This window comes from Drosophila simulans, chromosome 3R, assembly GCF_016746395.2.
Source record: "Drosophila simulans strain w501 chromosome 3R, Prin_Dsim_3.1, whole genome shotgun sequence".
NCBI classification, from domain to species: Eukaryota; Metazoa; Arthropoda; class Insecta; order Diptera; family Drosophilidae; genus Drosophila; species Drosophila simulans.
Genome location: NC_052523.2, coordinates 13008045 through 13027809, shown reverse-complemented (window position 1 = coordinate 13027809; position 19765 = coordinate 13008045). Strand labels below are relative to the sequence as shown.

Sequence of the window (19765 nt, the reverse complement as noted above, 5' to 3'; positions counted from 1 at the left end):
TGTGCACCCCTATAGCCCTCTGTGCGTTTGAGCCTGGTTGTAGGAACACAAGTACACTTGTTTATGCATTGCAGCAGTCATAATTATTGTTAATGGCCATTTGTGTTTTGCCAATGGAGAATGGGTGTGCCTAACCGGAGTGCCCTCATCTGTCTCTATATGCAACAACTGCATAATTGATTAAGTCGCAACGGGTGCAAGTGCGCTTGAAAATTAAAACAAATGACGTTTAATTGTAAAATAGTGGCCTTAAAATTAATGGGAATGGATCATATAAGATCTTCGGAGTTTAATTTTATTCCAATTTACGACATTTTGGGAGCTTTTGCTCCTTTAGATTTAATATTGTCATTCCTTAAATATCTCTGTTCAAAATTAGGTATTTCCAGCGAAATTCAATCATCATTTCTGGCATCCTGATTAGACCTGGTACTTAAATAATATTTTCATTTTTCAGTTGAGTCCGAGGATAAGGAAAATGAAAAGGACCAACAGCAGGACGAGTACGAGGACGAAGACGATGACTTGGATAACGAAGAATACGAAGAGCAGGGTAAGCAAGGGCAGCACTCTTCGCATAAATCTGCGATAAATATGAAAATAATTTGAGGAAATTTCAACTAATAAATGGCATTTGCCTGTTTTCCCATCCCATTCCCCGCTTTTCTTCCTATGGCTAGATAATGGACTCACCGAGAAAACGTTCAAATTTGATGATTTCGCTCGCAGGTAAATAGGCCTAGGACTAGGATCCAAGTACACCGCCCCGAACCCATAAACTTTTCGAATCAAGGCCAAACCGCTCCTGGACACTTTTCCATTTGGGGAAATACAAACCATGGAGGGGAATGGAAGAGGGGTCGCTTAAATTTTACTGCTGTTATTTGAAAAGTTATCATGGTCGCCCGCTCGGTTGAACGGCGGTTTTGTGCCGTGATGGTCGTGTTGAAAATTGTAATTGTATTTTTAATTGAAAGGCAGACCAGAGAGTCAGTGCTCGTGGCTACTAATTAAGGATTAGTGTCAGAAATTACTTGTGCCAAAAGTTTTATGGCCGCGAACTCTCGAACTCGAACTGGAAACCGGCGCACACAGATGCCGCAGGCAGCTTAGAGCGGCAGCAACATCACAGTAGCAACATCCTCCGACGAGCAGCAACATCAGCTCACCCTGCCACAACAATTATAATAAAATGACGTCAAGTTGGTTGGCCCGTTGTATTTTAATTGTGCTGCCATTGCCATTGCCATTGTTGTTGCAAATGTTTCTAAAACTTTGCTGCCGAGTGTGGAACATTTGCGGTTGCCGCGGTCGCTGCTGTTTTCGGGGTGACCGGCTGGATAAACTCTTAAATCATAATTAGTTAAATTTAGCATAATTTGATTTGAGTTTGGTTTATAATGGCCTGCGTCTCCCCTTTTCATCTTTCTCCTCTAGATTGCTGAATCCGAAAATCGTTCGAGCTTGCACTCTAGTGCTATCGGATTGGGCGGATATACCCACTAGATCCTTGAAAGCGGCCGTAACTATTCTACATCGCATTGCCTACGGCTGCAAATGTGCGGGAATGCTTTTCCAGGTGAGATAATCATAAGGAATATGTTTTTATTGAATTTTAAATATTTACTTAGCTTCAAGCAGGTCTTAAACATTCCATATGTAGCAACAGTAGTGGATGCAATCCATTGTTTTAAATCCGTTTAAGCGACCTGCACATAAATCAAAGTCAAACGCAAAATACAAATGCCACAGCTTAGCTGCCGCTCATTTTCTTTTTGCCATCCTTATTTTACTGTCGCTGCTTTCATTTCATTTTTATGGTAATTTGTACAAATTAAGCGGACCTTTTTTCTATTTGTCCAAAGCCACAAACGATATTTACTGCCTTGCGCGTACATATACAATTTTTTTAAGCGGGTTTTGCGATGGGCCTTTTTTTCGGTCCCTCCGCTGTCAGCTGGAATTTGAACTTTTTAAGCCTTTCACGCGCTGCCTTGAGCCACAGCATCGGTTGGGTTCTATAGCGACTTAAATATTCAAATGTCTGTGTTTGAGTTGGTTCAGAGCCCCTGGGAAGGAGCATAACGCGATTGTCTTCGAGTTGAAAATTAAGTAATTTCACAGGACTGATTTGACGACATGACCTTGAATTTAATGTGACCGCGTCGTTTCCTTTTCTTTATTACGATACTAATTTATAATCCTTACCTTGCACTTTGTTTTTTTAATAATATCTTAAAATCCTACGGCAAGTCACAGCTTGAAAATATTATATACTGCCCTCGAGATTTTTATTGTAGAGCATTTAACTTTGTACCTTGCGCCAAGTGTTTCCACTTCTTTCCGGATTTCTTTTCAACTGCTTATGCTGCTTTTCACGGCTGGCAATTAAACTTTTCTTTTCGGGCAGAGTTCATAAATCACATTCAGCAGCAGCCGGCTGCGCGGCCTTCGCCTAACCACCCAAAAACACCCAGCCACCCAACCACCCACTTTTTCAGTTTCATCGGCTTAAAGCGTTGCTTAAAGCCATCGGTTTTTTGGCTTTCAACGGGCAACAGAGTGGCATGCAACCACTGCAGAATGACTGGGAAACGGAGAATGGCTAATCACTGGAGCGGCCAAAAACGGCATCGCATTTTGGGGGACAAAGCCGGTGTCGAGTGTCTCCGTCTTCCGCCTTCCGTCTTTCGCATTTCGTACTCCGTCGTGGTCCATCATCTCGCTCGCGTCCCTCTGTTCAGGCGGCATGGGTTGCCTATCAGCATCATCTAAGCCGGCTCAATGTCTGCTCTGCACAAGCGACGATTAAAAGGACGACAATGACTATGACGGTGACGAGAATGAGGAACGGAGCACTGGGAGAAATCCTTCTAAAACCAATGAGCTTATCAGATTGAGAAACGGCGAGGATCTGAAGAGAATCGCAGGTCTTAATGAGAGTTAAATATTTTTGCAAGATATCAGCATAAGATTTTATTACTTAAAGATCTGGAACACATCGAACACATGAAAGATCTGAAACAATATTCATTTTTCATATTATAACTTAATTATTCATTGACTTAATCCAAGTGCAGACGTTTTTTCTAATGCAAGCCTTAATTAACGTTAGTTAATTTTCTCCTTTTTTTTTGGTAAGCGTAAGATGAGTTTTTTGCCTCAGTGAAGTGAATGGCTGCAGCTATCCATGTCCATGAGGCCATCAAAAGGAGCAGACTGCTGCTTGCCAGTCTGGCCACAAGCAAAACAAAAGTAGCATCATATGCAAAGTCAAAACCACTAATGGGTCTGCGCAATCATAGGATAAATTAAATTCCAAATACGGACGACGACAGTCGACAACGATACAGGGGTATTCAGTCGGTTTTGGGTGGGGAGATGACTGTTTTTAGGGTTAGTTGTCCGGGTGCGGGGTGGCATTTATAAAGTTTTTGCCAACTGCAAATGATATCTTGCTCAGCAGAGAGACAACCGCAGGCGGCAACCGCAGAGGATTCCGAATGGAGGACAAGAAGGACGAGGTGGCGGCTGTTGTGACTGTGGCTGTCTTTCGAGAAACTTTTCATTTGAATTTCAAGCACAACCTAACCAGCGTTTTTCCCGCTCTCCACACAGGCCAAGCTGTTTCGCATCTTTCAACAAGTCTTCAGCGTGGAACGTGACGTCCATCAGGAGGAGCTGCGCCGCCTGGCCATCTTTGTGGTGCGCAAATTTGTCGAGGTGGCCCCGACTAATCCCAAAATCTATGCAGAGTTATTATTTTACAAAGGCATCAGGGAGGCAAATGAGCTGGAGACGGGCTATTGTGACGCCTACGAAGCGTGAGTACAGGCTACTTGGCCATTGTCTCCTCATCTTTGGGTCTAAAGGGAATGGGATGGACTGGATGGGTAGGGCCATCACAATGGCCGCATGATTGACTGAGCCGGAGCTTCATCGTCTGTCGTTTAGTTGGCACATGATAAATGATGGCCAGCGGCGAGAATGGAGTCCCTATTGTATTTGCACCCCACGGACAGTAGTGAAAGGGTCAGATCATTTGCATGGCAAGCCAAAATTACGGGGAGACAGTGTGCTGAAAAGTCCTGGCCCTATATTTATCGTATTAACTTTACTTGCAGTGGCACCAAAGGAGCCTGGACCGAGGAGCAGGAGTCGGAGCTACGCTTCCTCTTCGAGGAGAACCAGCGCAATCCTGAAACAGATAAGGGTAACTATAACTTTAACAAGTCTAACACTAAGTGTATATAATCAAAAATTGCAAAAATACCCATATACAAATTTATTTAACATTTGAAGTACTTTAAAAATCCGGGAAATACGTTTTTGCTCGCACTGCATCTGCATTTTTTAAAACTGCCCTTGAGTGTGAATTAAAACTTGATTCGTAGTAAATGAATAGAAGCAATCACAGCTCCGGCACTCTAGCCACTCGAAATTGCGACAGGCAGGCAGAGAGAGAGTGGCCAGGAATAGACGGAAAACAACTACCCAATTGTGTCTGTTCTTTCAGATGTGATTGATTGGATTCTGGACAATTTGGTCGACAAGACGCGCAACCGCCGCACTGTCCTGAAGAAACTGAAGGAACTGGGCCTGATGTTCAAGGCACCCACCAAGCGTTCGACCAAGTCCGCCCAGAGCGGCAAAAACGTCTGGCAGCCGGAAGAGGATGACGAGCTAAGGAGCTTATATGATCAGCATCGCATTGAGCCGGGTAAGTGGACAATCAGTTTGAGTATACAGAGCAAAGGATGCAATGTAGGTCTCGAAACAAGGGCACACAACTAAATCCAAATTGATTAGATGTTTGGGGCAATAAGTACAGAAGTCAGATTTTGATTTTACTTACTATTTATTCTTACAGACTGCCTAGAGCGACTTGTCCACGAGTTCGCTGAGCGGCGCAGCAAACAGCAGATCATCAAGCGAATGCTTCAGATTCATTTGATAGCGGATAAATCCGAGATTCTGCCCGCCAAAAAGGGGCGTGGCAAAGACAAGCCCAAGAAAGAGGCAGAAATGGAAGGCGAGGGCGATGAGTTTGACTTTGCCGAGGAGCCCATGCTTGAGGAGCAGGGGTATAAGAAGCTGAAGTCCAAGCCGAAAAAAGCCAAGAAGCGTCAGATGGTACGCACACCCTTGGATGTAGGCACCATTAGAGCTCTAATCGGTCAGGTGGATTCCGAAAAGTATCAATCGGCCATCGAGTGGCTGCAGGAATGCCTGCAAGATGCTAGCGAAGATACCGAGGAGGCAGTCGAGGATGACGATGGTGTGCCTCTCCTGCCCTTAATGCAGGATCAAAAGAATGCCATGGAAGATGGTGATTTCCAAAAGGTGCTGGTGGCCCTGGGCATGCAGCCGCCGATTACGGGAATGGAAGCCTACTGGCGTATTCCTATATATCTCAACTCAGCAGATTTGTTAATACGTTCCAAAATCCTGGCAGGAGAAGAGGTTGAAGCTGAGCCGGAAGACGAGGCTGCAGACGATGAGGAGGGCGAAGAGGCCGAGGAAAGTGAGGAAGAGGAGGACTTCCTTGAAAAGCACAGCAGGCAGCGGCAAGAGAACATAGCCACCCAACAGCAGCGAAAACTTGATAGTCTTATGTTCAACCAGAGCGATGACGAAACCGAGCAACGTGCTCCGCCAAAATCCAAGGACAAACCCAAGGCCAGCGAAAAGAAGGCCAAGCGAAAGGTCAAAGACAAAGCCAAGGAGTCAAAGGACTCCAATGACGATGGGACAGATAAAGCAGAGCTCGAGAAACCCAACACGGATGATTTATTTAACCAATTGAGAGCCAAGCGAGCCACTAAAATCAAACTGAGCGATATGGCTCTAAATGAGTCAACAAATGCCGCTCAAGAGGAGGACGATGATGCATTTAACTTCAACTCGGAGGACTATCGTGCCCGCCTGCTGGAACTGGAGGATGAGGAGCAGAACAGCAAGGATGCGGATGAGAACGGCGGTGACAAAGAGAACATTACCAATAAGTCCCTGCAGCGTGCACGTCGCGTTAATGTAATTGACTCGGATAGCGACAACGACGATGATGGCGCCTTGCCCGCCGACAAGACAAACAAACGCCCACGCAGCGACGACGATGGGGATGCTGGCCACATGGATGCCACTGCCGAGGAGGACAGCGATGAGGAGGCCAACTTTTTGGCTCGCAAAAAGCCAGCCAAAGTCGATGGCGAGCCGGCCAAGCGGCGTCGGTTGGCCATCATCGATGACGATGATGAGGATGATTTTTAATGCACACCCGTTCTGCTCTTGATTTTATAGCTCACCGGAATGGAAGCTCGAATAAATGTAACTTTTAATTTGCATATCAGCTTTTGTTTGTTCCCTTTTCATGTTCGTCGAGAGTGTATACTGTTTATATGCGTATTGTGATTCTACTAGGAGAGGGTATCAATTGGGCATTATCACACAGATTGGAAATCATTTTTGATTAAAAAAAAAAAAACATAGGTTTGATATTCATTTTATAACGCTTAAGTGCCCACAGTACTTAAATAGAATATAACTATATTAATTATTGTTTTTCGAATGTGTGTCTCAATATTAATTACCTATCTATCATGTTGTCTAGTTATGTTAAAAATGCAGCACCAAAAATGTTAATCTGGGCGTATGCTCTTTACATTATGCCTACTGCCTACTGTGGTCGCCTAAGGGTATCAACTTGGCCAACAAAAGTCAACCGACTGCATTGTAACTGTCTGGCAGCAAACATGGCCTAGACCCCGACGACCCTTCCTTCGGAATAAAGTCCCTCTTGGCCAGTTCTATTACCTCTGCCATTCCCCCAGTCGACTTGATGGAATTCCATGGTGGTCCATTGTGAGCAGCACACACTGCCCCACCTCCAGAGCCTTTTGTGTGCCTCTGCTAATTTGGTGGCTTTTGTTGGTCCGTTGCCCCCACTGGGGTGAGCATTCGCCATGCTTCGTGCAATGCATTTTGTTAATTTCTGGCAAGGGTGAGACGGTTCAAGTCCCAGGCTTGGTTCGAATTCGACTGGCAAAAGGCATGCACTTAAGAAAATCGCTCAAATTATCCTTGGAACATTACTGGAGTAAGTTTAAAAATAAAATATTTATTTTTATTGAGGCTACTTTTTATCGCATATATAATACAGTGGTTCTGTTTCAGTGCTTGCTAAAGTTTCCTTACGTGGATATGTATAGTATTTATAGTTTTTTTCATGCATCGCTATGAAAGTTTTTCAGGTGTATTAGCAACGGTTGCGACTGCATGCAAATGGTCCGCATGAGCATTGTGCAACGGCAGTTGCAATTCACACACAATCCACATTGTCGGAAGAAATAATCACACTTAAATGCATTGCTTTGTAGCAGCTTCCAAAAGGGGAGCCAAAGAGCAGCACACAAGTCACTGGCCAATGGCCCCGGCCTTATTGTGTTTTTATTGGATTTTTTGGGGCTGCACGTCTAACGAATTTGTGGTGCGTTTCGCATTCGGAGAAGGACTTTTATTTTGTGACACTTTTATTGGAAATTACTCGGCCACAGATGAGAATGCGGTTGATTGGGTAGTGAAGACTCTTAAAAAGCAAATTCAATTCGATTCAATTCAATAATCAGAACCAACTGTCTGTGCTGCTTCCGCTTCTGGTTGCAACGGGGCGTATGCGTGATGTCGCACTAGACGGATTAATGAAATTAAGTGCATAAATTTAAGCGGGCTGCGAAAAATCCAAGCTCGCGCATAAATCAAATCCCAGACAGGCAACTTAAGTCTGCGCTGCCTTAGGCACTTCATTTATTTTGCAGCAGAATTAAAAGGACACGACACACGTGTGTGGCACCTGCCAAGGTGTAGGACCCCCGTCCTCCTGCCCTTCGTCCTGCGACATGTCACATTATTAATTTCAAGATGGCGCGCACTCAATTTAAAAGGCAGCAGCGAGTGAGCCGGTGATGAGCAGCTCATAATTTATTTCATTAATTTAATCAACCTCCTTGGCACATGTCAACTGCATGAGCCCTCAAAAGAATGCCACACCTTTTTATGGAGATAGGGTGGAGGTTTTGTACAGCAGCGCTAAGAATAATAGCATATCCTGTCATCGGAACTTTTGAAGCTTATTAAATATTTGTAGAACATAAACATTTACTGTTCCAGGAAGGACATTAATAAATATTTTACTTATGGGTAGCTTTAGAGGCAACGTGATATTATTTTCTGAGTGTAAAGCTCCTTTGGAGGGTTTCTTTTCTCAAAATAAATTAACTATTCTCTTGTCATTAGCTGTATGTGTAAGTGTGTCAAAGAGGTTACAAAAGACAGCAGTTATGGCAGAGGCAACAGCAAGCATCATGTTTAAAATCACTTAATACATCGTAAATTATGATAAAGCGTGGCCTGGGACTTGAATATCCTTTTTTTCGCTGCGCGGAGGAGCTGTTCATTAAACCGAGTTCGCAGTGGAATGTGTGTGCGTGAGCACAATAAAGCGTAACTGCTTTCATTAGGGCCAACATAACAGAAGGAGTTATTGCCCGGGCTTTTCACACGCTCATTTCCATCATTAGAACAAAGGCCAAACAGATAGCGATGCCAACAGCTAACAGCCAGCGGATTAACCTAATCTGAGGACTATAAAGGCGGCTTTATTGTGACACAGACACAGGCGCATATTCACATACACATGCAGACACATTCTCTGCTCGGGAAACTTGCGACTTTTCATCATAACGGGAATAAGGATGTCGCTGACAAGGACGTGGCATATGCAGATGATGGCGTTGTTTGATGAGTTCGCTTTGCGCTTCCCCACTTCCATGGATTTTCTCGATTTTTCCCAACTTTTTCCGCATTATACCCTTTCATAAGTACAGCGTTTTTTGTGAAAGGCTTACCACGAATTTTACATACATTTTGTAAATCAATATTATCTGAATTAATAAAAATGTGGAAGAGTGCTGACCAAAATGATTATGTGTGCCACATCTTAATTAAATAGTTATATAAATGCTCTAAATTATACTGCAACAATCTACTTTAAATTTAAAAGACTGTTTACTCAACTTTGGAGAGTATTTCAAAATAGACGTTCGATCCTGCGATTTTTGTTCGCTTTATTTTTCGAGTGGGCGTTTCTCTTTGGAAGAGTGTATTTGTGCCCCTGGCACATGTTTTTCTAACAATCACACAATGTTTATACAACAGAAACTTTTTATATGCCGCTCATCTTGGCTCAAATTGAAGCAGATTTGGGCAAAGACAAAAAGCGCCTTTGACGTGTGATAAACACAATGCCAGATTCGCAGGATTCACAGGACCCGCTAAAAGAGAACTGCGAGCAGAGAAGCACTTTGGCAAAAACTTCACCGACTGCCTGTGGAGAGGTCCTCCTTTTCCCAGTTTTCCCAGTCTTTGTTGTCACCCGATGACAAACACAGTTCAGTGTCCCGTCTTGGCTTTTGGGAAATCATAACAAAAGCAGCCGGCAAAGTTTATTTTCAAAATGCTGAGGCTAAGATACACTTCGTGAAGTGTTTACACTCCGGATGAAGAGGCTTTGATTAGCGACCCTTTGCTGAAGAGTTTTTCTGAAACCAAGTTCATGAAATGAATAAATCTGGCTCATTAAGCGTATACACCATTAGTTACTAGGTATGGTTTTTCTCCTGAGAACTAAAGCTCTCTTAGCTTAAATTGGAACATATGCTGCTGCTCACCATTTATACATGTTATATCAGTATAAAATCCCTTGTTTTCCTCAGTGTTCTTTCCATGATTTCTATTTCTAGGAGCTTTGTTTTAGAGCAGCAAAAAGCATGCCTTAATCTGCACATGTGTACTAGTAAAACGAGTCTGTTTTTTTGGGGACCTTTCTCAGAACACCTAGGGGCGTGACTCGGAAGTGTCAGTAAATAATTGTAAAAAGCGTATGTCATGCACTCTTTAGCCCGGCCCACTTCTGGCACAATGGCAGTCTCGAACGGCCTTTGTTAACCCCAACGGATCGAACTGGCTAACTAGCTCGAACCACCCGAAAATTCACCCTGTTTGCGATGGCTTACGCACAAACTTTGTGGACACTTTTCCTTTACGCCTGATGATGAGGGTTGGGCTTTTCGGGCTGGAAGCCCGAGTTTCGACTTCGTAAGCCGACTAATTGTTATTGTAGTTTATGTTGTTCCCGGCATAAGGGGCTTTTAGTGACCCTCGTGATCCCGTATACGGGACTTATCGTTTCAAATGCTCGTAGGGGGCTTAGCATTCTGTTGGCCGTAGAACGCTTATAATTAGCCTAATGGCTGCCAACTTGGCAGCGGCTTTTTCTGCCCGATTTTGTGGGCGCTACTAGGCCCTACTACCATAAACAAACATATGATTTAGATTGGAATTTCGCAGTCGGTTGGTTGGGTATGGGTCGCGGTCTGCATCTTTTGATTTTGCGCCAGATATTTTACACTTAACAAGTCATAAATAAATGCGACTCTTCGACTGTGCGTCTGCGTTTTTCGCCCCTCGACTTTTTGCCAATTAAAACATGAATTATAAGCCTGAACAAATCGCTAAGAAGTCGGCCGGCAGTCCGGGCATAAATTCTCGCTTGCCAAAAAGTTTCCTTTTGTGTGGATTTATGGTAGGCGAAATGTGGTTGGATAGCGAATGTGCCAATTTCTTTTTGGCCGGTTTGGTTTGGTTGCTGGTGGAACGATTTTCGTGATCTGCTGAGCTGGGAAACTTTTGTCCTTGTTCGGCTTCTGGGAAACGGGCATTTTGGGGACCGAATGGGAAAGTTTTGGTTCTTCGGATAAATCTAATTGCTGTGGTCAAAGAATATTACGAGAGTTTTTCACAAGCTGCATATTACAAGACTTACGCACAAAGTCAGTTTACAAGTGATATATTCAATTGCCCTAATTCTAACCAATTTTGATTTTGTTAAACTTCTCATACTCGAATGGAAGCCTTACAGTAATTTGGATGCACTTTTGCCAATTTTATGACGTGTACCTCCATTTAAAAAGTGTCGTAAATGCTCTGAGAACACGGTTTCGTGGAAACAAATTGGATTGTCGGGCTTTACCGAAGCCCTAACTGCAAATATCTGGTATTTGCACATTGCAGTTGCATTCATTGAAAGTGGCTGCTGGTGGGTGGATGGGCTGGATTTCATGGGTGGCAACGGGGCGTAGTTGGTAAATTACCGGCGCATTGTGGAATGCATTTCATGTGCAATAAATACATAAAAGCTGAAAATTGCCACACCATGATGCATGGGACCGCAGTGGGAGTGGCAGAGGCCGTTGACACGCCCCTCCTCCAACAGCCATTCAGAAATACACACCGAGATTTTTACCCACACCTTTGGCTATATATGTACACGGGCAATTTTCCCAACCATTTTTTTTTGCTACACTTTGCAGATTTACGCGTGCAGCCAAAACAAGAAAAAAGGGAATTATGCAAAATTCAAGCCTCAGTGATTTTTATTTATGAGCGCCATTGGACAGGGCCTGAAAATGGATGAGGTGGCCAGGACAGCCGGGTAGAGCGCCGACTGAGAGTCATCGCATTAACAGATTCCCGGCTATAAACCAAAATTATGGCGTCGACTCTCGATTTTTATTTGCACTGGCGTTGCAACCTTGTTGATTAAATTGACGGTAATTGCAATCGCAGATCGAAATTACAGCTGCCTCGGGGAGTTCCCAAAATCTTAAATAAGTATATTTCTTGATTTAAAATCTGAGAATCGAAAATGATAAGTGCAAGATATTGTACAAGTATTATTTTAATAATTTTATAATTTTATTCCTGAATTTCACTTCTTAAAGATATAACATTTGGTACTACGCGTAGTCCTTAGTTAATAACTTGTTTTTCCTTTTAATTTTCAATTTAATACACTTACTGAGAACAACCCATAGTTTAACCGAAATTTTGCCGTATTTGCCCAGACAAAATGGCGACGCAGGTGTCGGTTTGCCGATTGTCAGTTGGCATTTAAATGTCGAAAACAATTTCCGCCGTAGCATTTTACAGGCCAGGACCGTGTATAGTGTATAAATCAGATCCGTAGCTTCTCGACATTTGCATTCGCTGATAAATTATGTAGCACCTGCTTGGCATGCAAATCGTCGGTGGCTAAACATTAAGCACTAAACAAATGTGAAATTTGGCAACTGTGCTTATTTTTATTCACCTCTGTGGCGACGCGTCGGGTAGAAATATGTTTGCCATTTTGTTTGCCATTTTTAATGCTTTCTTTTATGTTTTCTGTGCTCCGGGCCCTGTGATTCCGGAGCTACGTGGCATTTGCCACCGCTGCGGGCGAGTGCGTGAGTTTACGGTTTATAGGACTCCGGAATACGTGGCCCGCGCCCGGGATTACGTTTATAATCTGCCGCAACTTTGGTGTGGCTGTTGGCCGGCTGGGCGGTGGTAAATTTGCAAAATGCGTGAGCTGACTATCCGGTTGCGATTTGGGATAGGCCGTTGCAATCTCTAGCTGCTCCAGTCGCTCTGACATTTAATGGCCGCAAATAAATCCATGTGACTGGCAATATACCACTGCAGGTGGTTTTTAATAAAGTTGTGACGTGGGATCGATATCTCGGTTTGCCATTTCCCCTTTTCGGAGTCTACGCTTTGCAGAGACTTGGATAATTCGTGGGATAAATGCCAGCTGTGTGGTCACAACAGCAAGACTATCAAGAAATTAATTAAGCCCCAATAAAGGACACCTAAAAAAGTGTCTAACTGTCTGATAAACGTTGACCATTGGACACTGGAATCCTTTTACCCATCTTTTTAAATTGTGTGACATGGGCTTCTTTTTTTATTGGGGTATGATATGTGGTGTTTTTCGATTAGACACCACCTTTGGCCAAAGTATAAAAATGGTTATTTTTACCAATGAACTCTAATGCTCCACTTGCAACAATCAGTATCATTTCCAAATTGGTTTATTTTTCTTTTTTTTTCACATATGTCCAGTAAACTATATTTAGTTGGAGGGTTGTATAATTTTCCTAATCAAAAAGTTACCCATTCTCTGGAAACTCCAAATAAAATTCCTCTGTTTCTCCACTTGACTCCAACTGAGCATGTGGACTTATTAATATGTAAGTAACAATCGCCTGCTGCAGGGCATTGCATAACAACAAAAAGGTTAAGCTAATCAACTGCTCAACGTTTAACAAGGGTTGCTGGCCAGAAAATCCTCAAGTTTGCATGCCAGGCGGTTGAGCAGCTGCCTGATAACAAGATTAAAAACCTTTCAGCGTCGGAAATTGAATTCAAATTCGACACACAAAAGTATGCACAGAATTGAGGGCTTTTCCATTTTTACCCCGGTCTTCCTTTTTCTTTTTTTCTAGCCGCCCAGCCTCTGTCTCGTCTTGGCAGCAAAATGACAAATCGAGGCAGGCAGACTGCAGCCATTGCGGAGGCAGGGCAAACATGTGAAGAAAAGAATGAGTAAATGCCACTTGGAAGTCAAGCAGGCAGTGCTAACAGTCAGCCGAAGATAGGGACGTGCCCACCACCAGTCCTCATCCTGCAAGTTCCAATCCCGCACAGGCAGCTAGGCAGCCAGCGAGTCAGACAGTTGGGCAGGGCCAACAGGGCGGACAGAGCTCACTGAAAGGCTTACGGCAACTTCGCTTATAACTCATACGCCTAGTGGGCCCGGAGTGGGGACCACGCGATGCGGCTCAGTGATGCCGCCAACGACTTACACAAAAACTAGACAGCCTGAAATAAAAAAAAATATTTAATTTAAGAACTAATTTTTGTACTATTTTGAAATTAAACATGAAGATACATGCAGTTGGACTTATAAAGCACCATAAATTCATAAAGGCATATGTATAATGACTTTTAATATTACAAGTAATTGTATATACCTATACCTTTTTTTTCATTTTATAAAATTAATTTTCTAAACTTAGTTTACTATGTTTTTTCATAGCATTCAGATACTATATATTTTGCCTCCAAACTGTCATTTCTGCCCTTTCGTAACCTGGCTCAGTAGCATAGTCGAATTTCAAGTTTTAAGTATTATTACATTCCTTTACCCTTTTCAAGCGAATTTGTCTGAGTATTTTTTACCCCTCTGCAACCCCCTTATCCAGCTGCTGACTGGATTTTTTTGTATTCCGAATCCCCCAACTTATTATTATTGACTTTTGGCCCGGGCGTTGGCGTCGATGTTGGGCTTGACTTTGGCGTTTTCAAGTGCACGTGTCTGGCGGTCTGCGGCGCCGTCTCTGCAAACAGGCCGAAGGCAAAGTTCCCGTACAATCGCAATATATATTCAGATATATATGTATATATGTGATGAAGCTATTGAGCCAACATCTTTCACTGCATTGCGCCCTATGAAGGCAGTTCCTTTCTGCGCCGCCTTTCTTGGCACTTTATTTAGATTTTTAGTGGCATGTAACATGTTGTGCTCGTCCGCCTCGCACATTCACCATTCATATTTGCACATTAGATTATTGCATGCCTAAGCACATCCTATGGGCCGAAGGAAGAAGGACGATGGATTGTGTGCACTTTGGCTTAAGTTGCTGCTTGAGACTTGCACAAATGTTTGCCATTTGTTGTTGCCATCGATGGCGATGGGAAATATCAAATAAATATTATTTCCAATCTTGGCTGCATATCGTTCTTGTTCTGCTTTTCATATTTGAGCACATTCTTTGTCAGCTTAGTCTTTGGCGTGCGTTTCAAGTGTTTGCAAAAGCCCTTGACTGCAAGCATTTTGTTGTTTTCTTTTTTTTGACATCCAGGTGTCTGTGGGCTCTCCAATTGAGGGTCAAGTGTTTATCACTTCTGAAAATATGTTTGTGTTTACAAATTCCGCCACTAATCTATCCTCAAACCAGAAAACAGCGAGCAATGTGACCTCATGGGAGTCTGCTGTATTCGCCTGATAGGACCATAAAGCACAGCTGCTCTTGGAATCAAATGGGACTTATGCCTGGATTAGTGCTTTTTGTTGCATATGTGGCAATCTGTATAAATTATTTAAGTACCCAATTATTAGCTCAACTCGGTGCATGGGCAATAAAAATTTAAGATTAAAATCAACGAAATAAAAAGTGATTAAAATGAAAGTTCGTTAAATTAAACATATGTAGAAATTCCATAGTTGCAAGAATGTATAAGCCTAATCCTGACCTTATCCATTGACTAAATAACTTAGATGCCTTTCATATTGTGACTTAAATTCAGGAATTGATTTTAGTTGATATACGATAACTGTACACATAAAGTCATGAACTAATTAGAACTGCCAATTTTTGTTGGTAAAAGTAAACTCAGCACGTAAAGCATGACAAAATGTTTCTATACCATTATTTTGTTATGTTTTCTTTTAAGAAAATTGCAATTTGGCAAAAGTTTGTGATAATCCCGACGAGCAGAGATAATTTTTGTTGCAAAATTGCCGCATCAAGAATTCACAAGCCCAAGAAGTTGGATGAGTAGCATGCAAAAGGTCAAATATACAATATGTATACAAAACAACTGTTGTAAAATTTTTGTCATACGAATGCATAAATATTTCAGCCGAACAAAGGACCAAAAATAATACCAAAAAACAGGATAACGCCGGCAGGGTGGTTTTTCCGCCTTTTTACCACCTACAGGACATTCTAAATTTTCAACAGCCCCTTGCGTGTGTGTATGTATGTGTTAGTTTATGAAAAAACATTTTGTGGCCACACAGATGTAATGGCTTACTGTGCGAGTGCCATATAATAATTCAAGTACAAGTGTGCGGGTCTGCGCTTGTATTGTTGTTGATGTGATAAACGCGTCTGGAATTATAATTAAAGCAAATCTATGAAAGCCCGTCCATGTGTGTGTGTGTGCGTAGGACTTTTTCGCATTTTACGTGCCTTCATTAAAAATGAAAACATTCCGTCGTCGGCTTCTGCAGCTTTTCTTTCCTTTGATACTTGTTCGCCACGGCAAATGTCGCTAAATTCTAAGTAGACTATAAATGTTTGTACATGTGTAGGTGCGTCTGCACGTGTGTGAGTTTGACTTCCTCGGGTGCGACATGTTTCTCTTTCTTTTCCTGGCAGTTTGTATGTGTGCACAGGGAAAATGTATCTGGAAGATAAATTTCCTTTTGTTTACTTGACTTTACCAAAATTAATTTAAAACTTATCATGTTTTTGGCATTTTAAAAAATGTAAGTTTTTTGTTTCAAAATCAACATTGAGTTTGATTTTTATTCAATTCACATATTATGTAAGAAACTAATTGTATGGACTATCTCGAATATTTGTAGAATTTATTGTTATTCTAAAAATAGGATTCTTGGAATTTAAATTAAAAATGTTACATATTTACATAAATATTTACATATTCAAAAACTTATCTAATTATTTCCAAGTGTAGGTGTCCTTGGAGTGGGGCACAAAAAGTTGTCATTGCTTCTGCCGTTGTAATCTTGGTAATAACCACAAAAATTATTATTGTTGTTGTGTTTGTTGTGGCTGTTGAGGTTGTTGTTATTGTTGTTGTAAGTGCCAATATTGTCATTAGAGTGGCTTGTTACGCAAAAAGCAGCCACAACAGCAGCAACACCAGGACCAACGGCAACATCTTGCGGCGTTTTTCGCATTTGCGTCTTTTATTTTTGTATTTCGGTGAGTATGCGACACGTTGACTTGCCCCAAAATTCCCTTCCCCACTTGTGGGGCACGCCTCTTCCTTTCGAGCATCATTATTTTCGTCTTCCTTTGTTCATTAAACGAACATGAAACGTTAATTTAATAAAGTCGAGCCGGAAAGAACGTTGGGCTAGAGGGTTGCGGCACTTCTAATTGAGCAACAGTTCGGTTTCCATCGGCATGGCGAAATGAAAAACAAAATAGGTTAAAGCAGGCATTAAATTGTTTATTTTATACTTGCCGAAAATAGGACAATAAGCACATGCATTAAAAATATACATATTTTTGTGGTAAACTATTACAAAGCTTATTAATTTAAGACAGCTTATGATTAACTTGAATACTCAATGGCAAATGTGCTTTTAGACTTTCGCTTGGTCTAAATACATAATAAATTGTTAAATATTAAAACTCTAAAAGGATGAAATCCTTCCAACCGGTCCCACTTTGCTAGTTGCTCACTGGTGTGGCTAGGTTCGCATCATCGACCGCATCAGTGGGTTGTCCCCCAGTGGTTGTTCGGTTGTATGGCTCACAACAGGAGTTTGAACTTTCGTGGAAAGTTTTGGCCACAAAGAGCAGCAACAGTGTTTCAGGGGAGGTCATATTTACGGTGATGCCGCTTTTATTAGCATAAATATTTGTCAAATACAACAACGCGGTCCGTGAGCCATCAACAATATCATTCATGCGAAAAGTTTCAAGTGTTTTCATTGGAATCGACATAACAAAGGTACGACAGTGGATTACCTTAAGGTATAATTGCGCGTATATTCATCACGAGTGCGTATTCAACCCCCATTTTGTTTCATTAAAGCGAGCTGTGCCCGGAGTTTTTAGCTTTCCCCGAAACTTGCTTGTGTTTTCCCTGACTTTTGCGGGGGGTTAAATTGAAGAAATGTGTTCTAATTAGCAACACACGCGTCCCATTTCCTCATCCCCGGCTTGGCAACCTGGTTTTCCAGGGGAAACTTCAACGCTGCATGAAACTTGTTGGGAAACTCGCATTAGCCCGTTAAAGAAGAGCAAAGGGGCATGCGGAAGTTATTGTTTTCGTTAAAAAGATACAGGGCAAAGGCTTCTCTTCCAAAATCTCTGTCCACAAACTGGGGCTATATTCATAAGCTTTTGGAAAAGATTTCATTTATGAGGGGCGATTATGCAAGGTAATGTTTGAGTCCAGGGATGCAGCCTACAGAAAATATTTAATTGATAATAATTTTAAAATGTTAGCTAATATTTCAAAACTAAATAGCTTATTATTAATTTGTTCGTAAAGTTTTCCATGATACACCTGTAAGTAAATGCGATAGGCTGAAATGTAATTTAATAAAGTGATAAACTTCTTGATTGTAAGTAATTGAAAACGTTATGAAATATTTAGAAAATGTATAAATCAGTACTATTTTACTACGTGACTCATTTTGGTGGGATTATTTCTCTTGTCATCCCTGGTATTTAGATAACGACACTTGTTGGGCATCGCTGTTGTTAATCCTTGGCTTCGCAGGTAAAAGGCCCTGAAACCAACTGTGAAAACATCATCCCCCGAATGGACCATCCTTGGGGTCCAGTCCAACCCCACGGAAAAGCAGCACCATTCATGCTGTCGCTTAATATCTGATGCTGAACACTGGAGAAGCTACAAAATCGAGCACGAAAATGGTAGTAGTTAAATTTGCGATGGACTATTTGGCTTGTCTATTGATGTGCGCGCATTAAAAAACAATTTTGTGAACAGCAGAGCGGCAGCAGCAGGATAACTCCAGCTCCCACCAAAAAAGCGGGCAACAATGAAGCCTTAAGTGGACTTTTATTGACTTTAAGTCAGAACCAATTTCGGGAATTTATCGAACAGAGTCCGCCGAGCCTTCATTACGCCTGGGGGTGGGTGGATGAGCAGGAGCACTGAGCTGGGCAAATTGGGAACGGGGACTGGGACTGCTGATGAGGACGAGGGACGTGAGCCTTCCCAGCCGGACTGTCATTTGCCTAGCTCATCAATTTCGCATTCGATAAGTGTCGTTGTCGTCGCTGTCAGCGCTTGTTGATACTTACCATTTCATTTTGTCCATTTCAGTTCGATTTTTTATATACTTCCTGGCAGCAGCAATTCCTAAGTATCTCGTCATATCTTGGTTGACAAATATTTGCGGCCATAATGTTCACTTAATATGGTCTTTCTGCCAACGAAATACGAATTTTAAAACAATTTTTCTAAAAATATCGAAATATTCACGATTATCTGATATAATACCTTATGCAAAAGAGTGAAAATACTTTCATATCAGGAAAACGTAAGAGCTTTATAAAGGCAATAAGGCAACTTGTATTTTCCATATTGCATTTACTTTTACTGTCGCAACATGCAACATATTATATGTATGTGATTCTGGTTGGCTGCAAATATGAAATAAACTCCACTGCACAGAGACTTGTTCGGAATGCCTGACAACATTTTAATAATGTTGCGAGGACATTTTCCGCAGGGAGTGCCATCTTATGTGTTGGCTTTTTGCTGGCTCACGACGTCTATTCGGCGCCGGCTCTGTGCCAAGTCCCATGTCTTCCACAGGATTGGCATATGTATGAATACAAATTTACACTGTATGTTGAATGCCGCAGAATGAAAGGATTTCCACATACCCAAACAGGTCAGGAAGCATTCGAGTATAATAAACGATTTAGTAGGCATATTCATTTGCAACTGACCACCGTATTTGCCTGCGAGTGTTCGCTTAACTTTTGAACTTTTCAATTCAGTCGAGCCGTATGCAAAGCACTCTTTCAAAGGATGTTTTCAAACCGAGCGAACAAAGGGACCCTTTTGGCTATCTGCTTTTCCTTTCGTGGTAAAAGTTCAAGGTCATCCAAAGCTGCGTGAAATGCCAAGGTGGACGGTGAAAGGTTTTCACAGCATTCGTATTAAAAGCTGAACCAAAAATGTTGTCTTTTTAAATGTAAAAACAAGAACACGTAGAACAAAAGTTAAAATTTAATAAAACCAGTTACAAAAGATTGTTCATAGTTCAACATTTCTCCGTTGGCATAGCATCCCTATAGGCATT

General features: G+C 41.9%; 1 protein-coding gene and 1 long non-coding RNA gene across 2 annotated transcripts in view; one reads left to right on the top strand and one right to left on the bottom strand.

The window, feature by feature from the left end:
* The window catches only part of LOC6728259 (protein timeless homolog), a 67588-nt gene extending 61244 nt beyond the window's left edge, over window positions 1-6344 (top strand). The window contains exons 12-18 of the mRNA XM_016175225.3: window positions 458-553; window positions 681-729; window positions 1438-1579; window positions 3619-3824; window positions 4125-4213; window positions 4517-4720; window positions 4871-6344. Of these exons, the coding sequence (XP_016034895.1) occupies window positions 458-553; window positions 681-729; window positions 1438-1579; window positions 3619-3824; window positions 4125-4213; window positions 4517-4720; window positions 4871-6270 (2186 nt within the window). The 3' untranslated portion in view covers window positions 6271-6344. The remainder of the gene's footprint in view (window positions 1-457; window positions 554-680; window positions 730-1437; window positions 1580-3618; window positions 3825-4124; window positions 4214-4516; window positions 4721-4870) is intronic.
* Window positions 6345-16319: 9975 nt separating this feature from the next.
* On the bottom strand, window positions 16320-19348 carry LOC120284981. Its single transcript, XR_005544198.2, has 3 exons — window positions 18955-19348; window positions 18756-18880; window positions 16320-18339 (listed from the first exon to the last, which is right to left on the bottom strand). It is a non-coding gene; the product is annotated as an uncharacterized LOC120284981 (long non-coding RNA).
* Window positions 19349-19765: the final 417 nt, after the last annotated feature.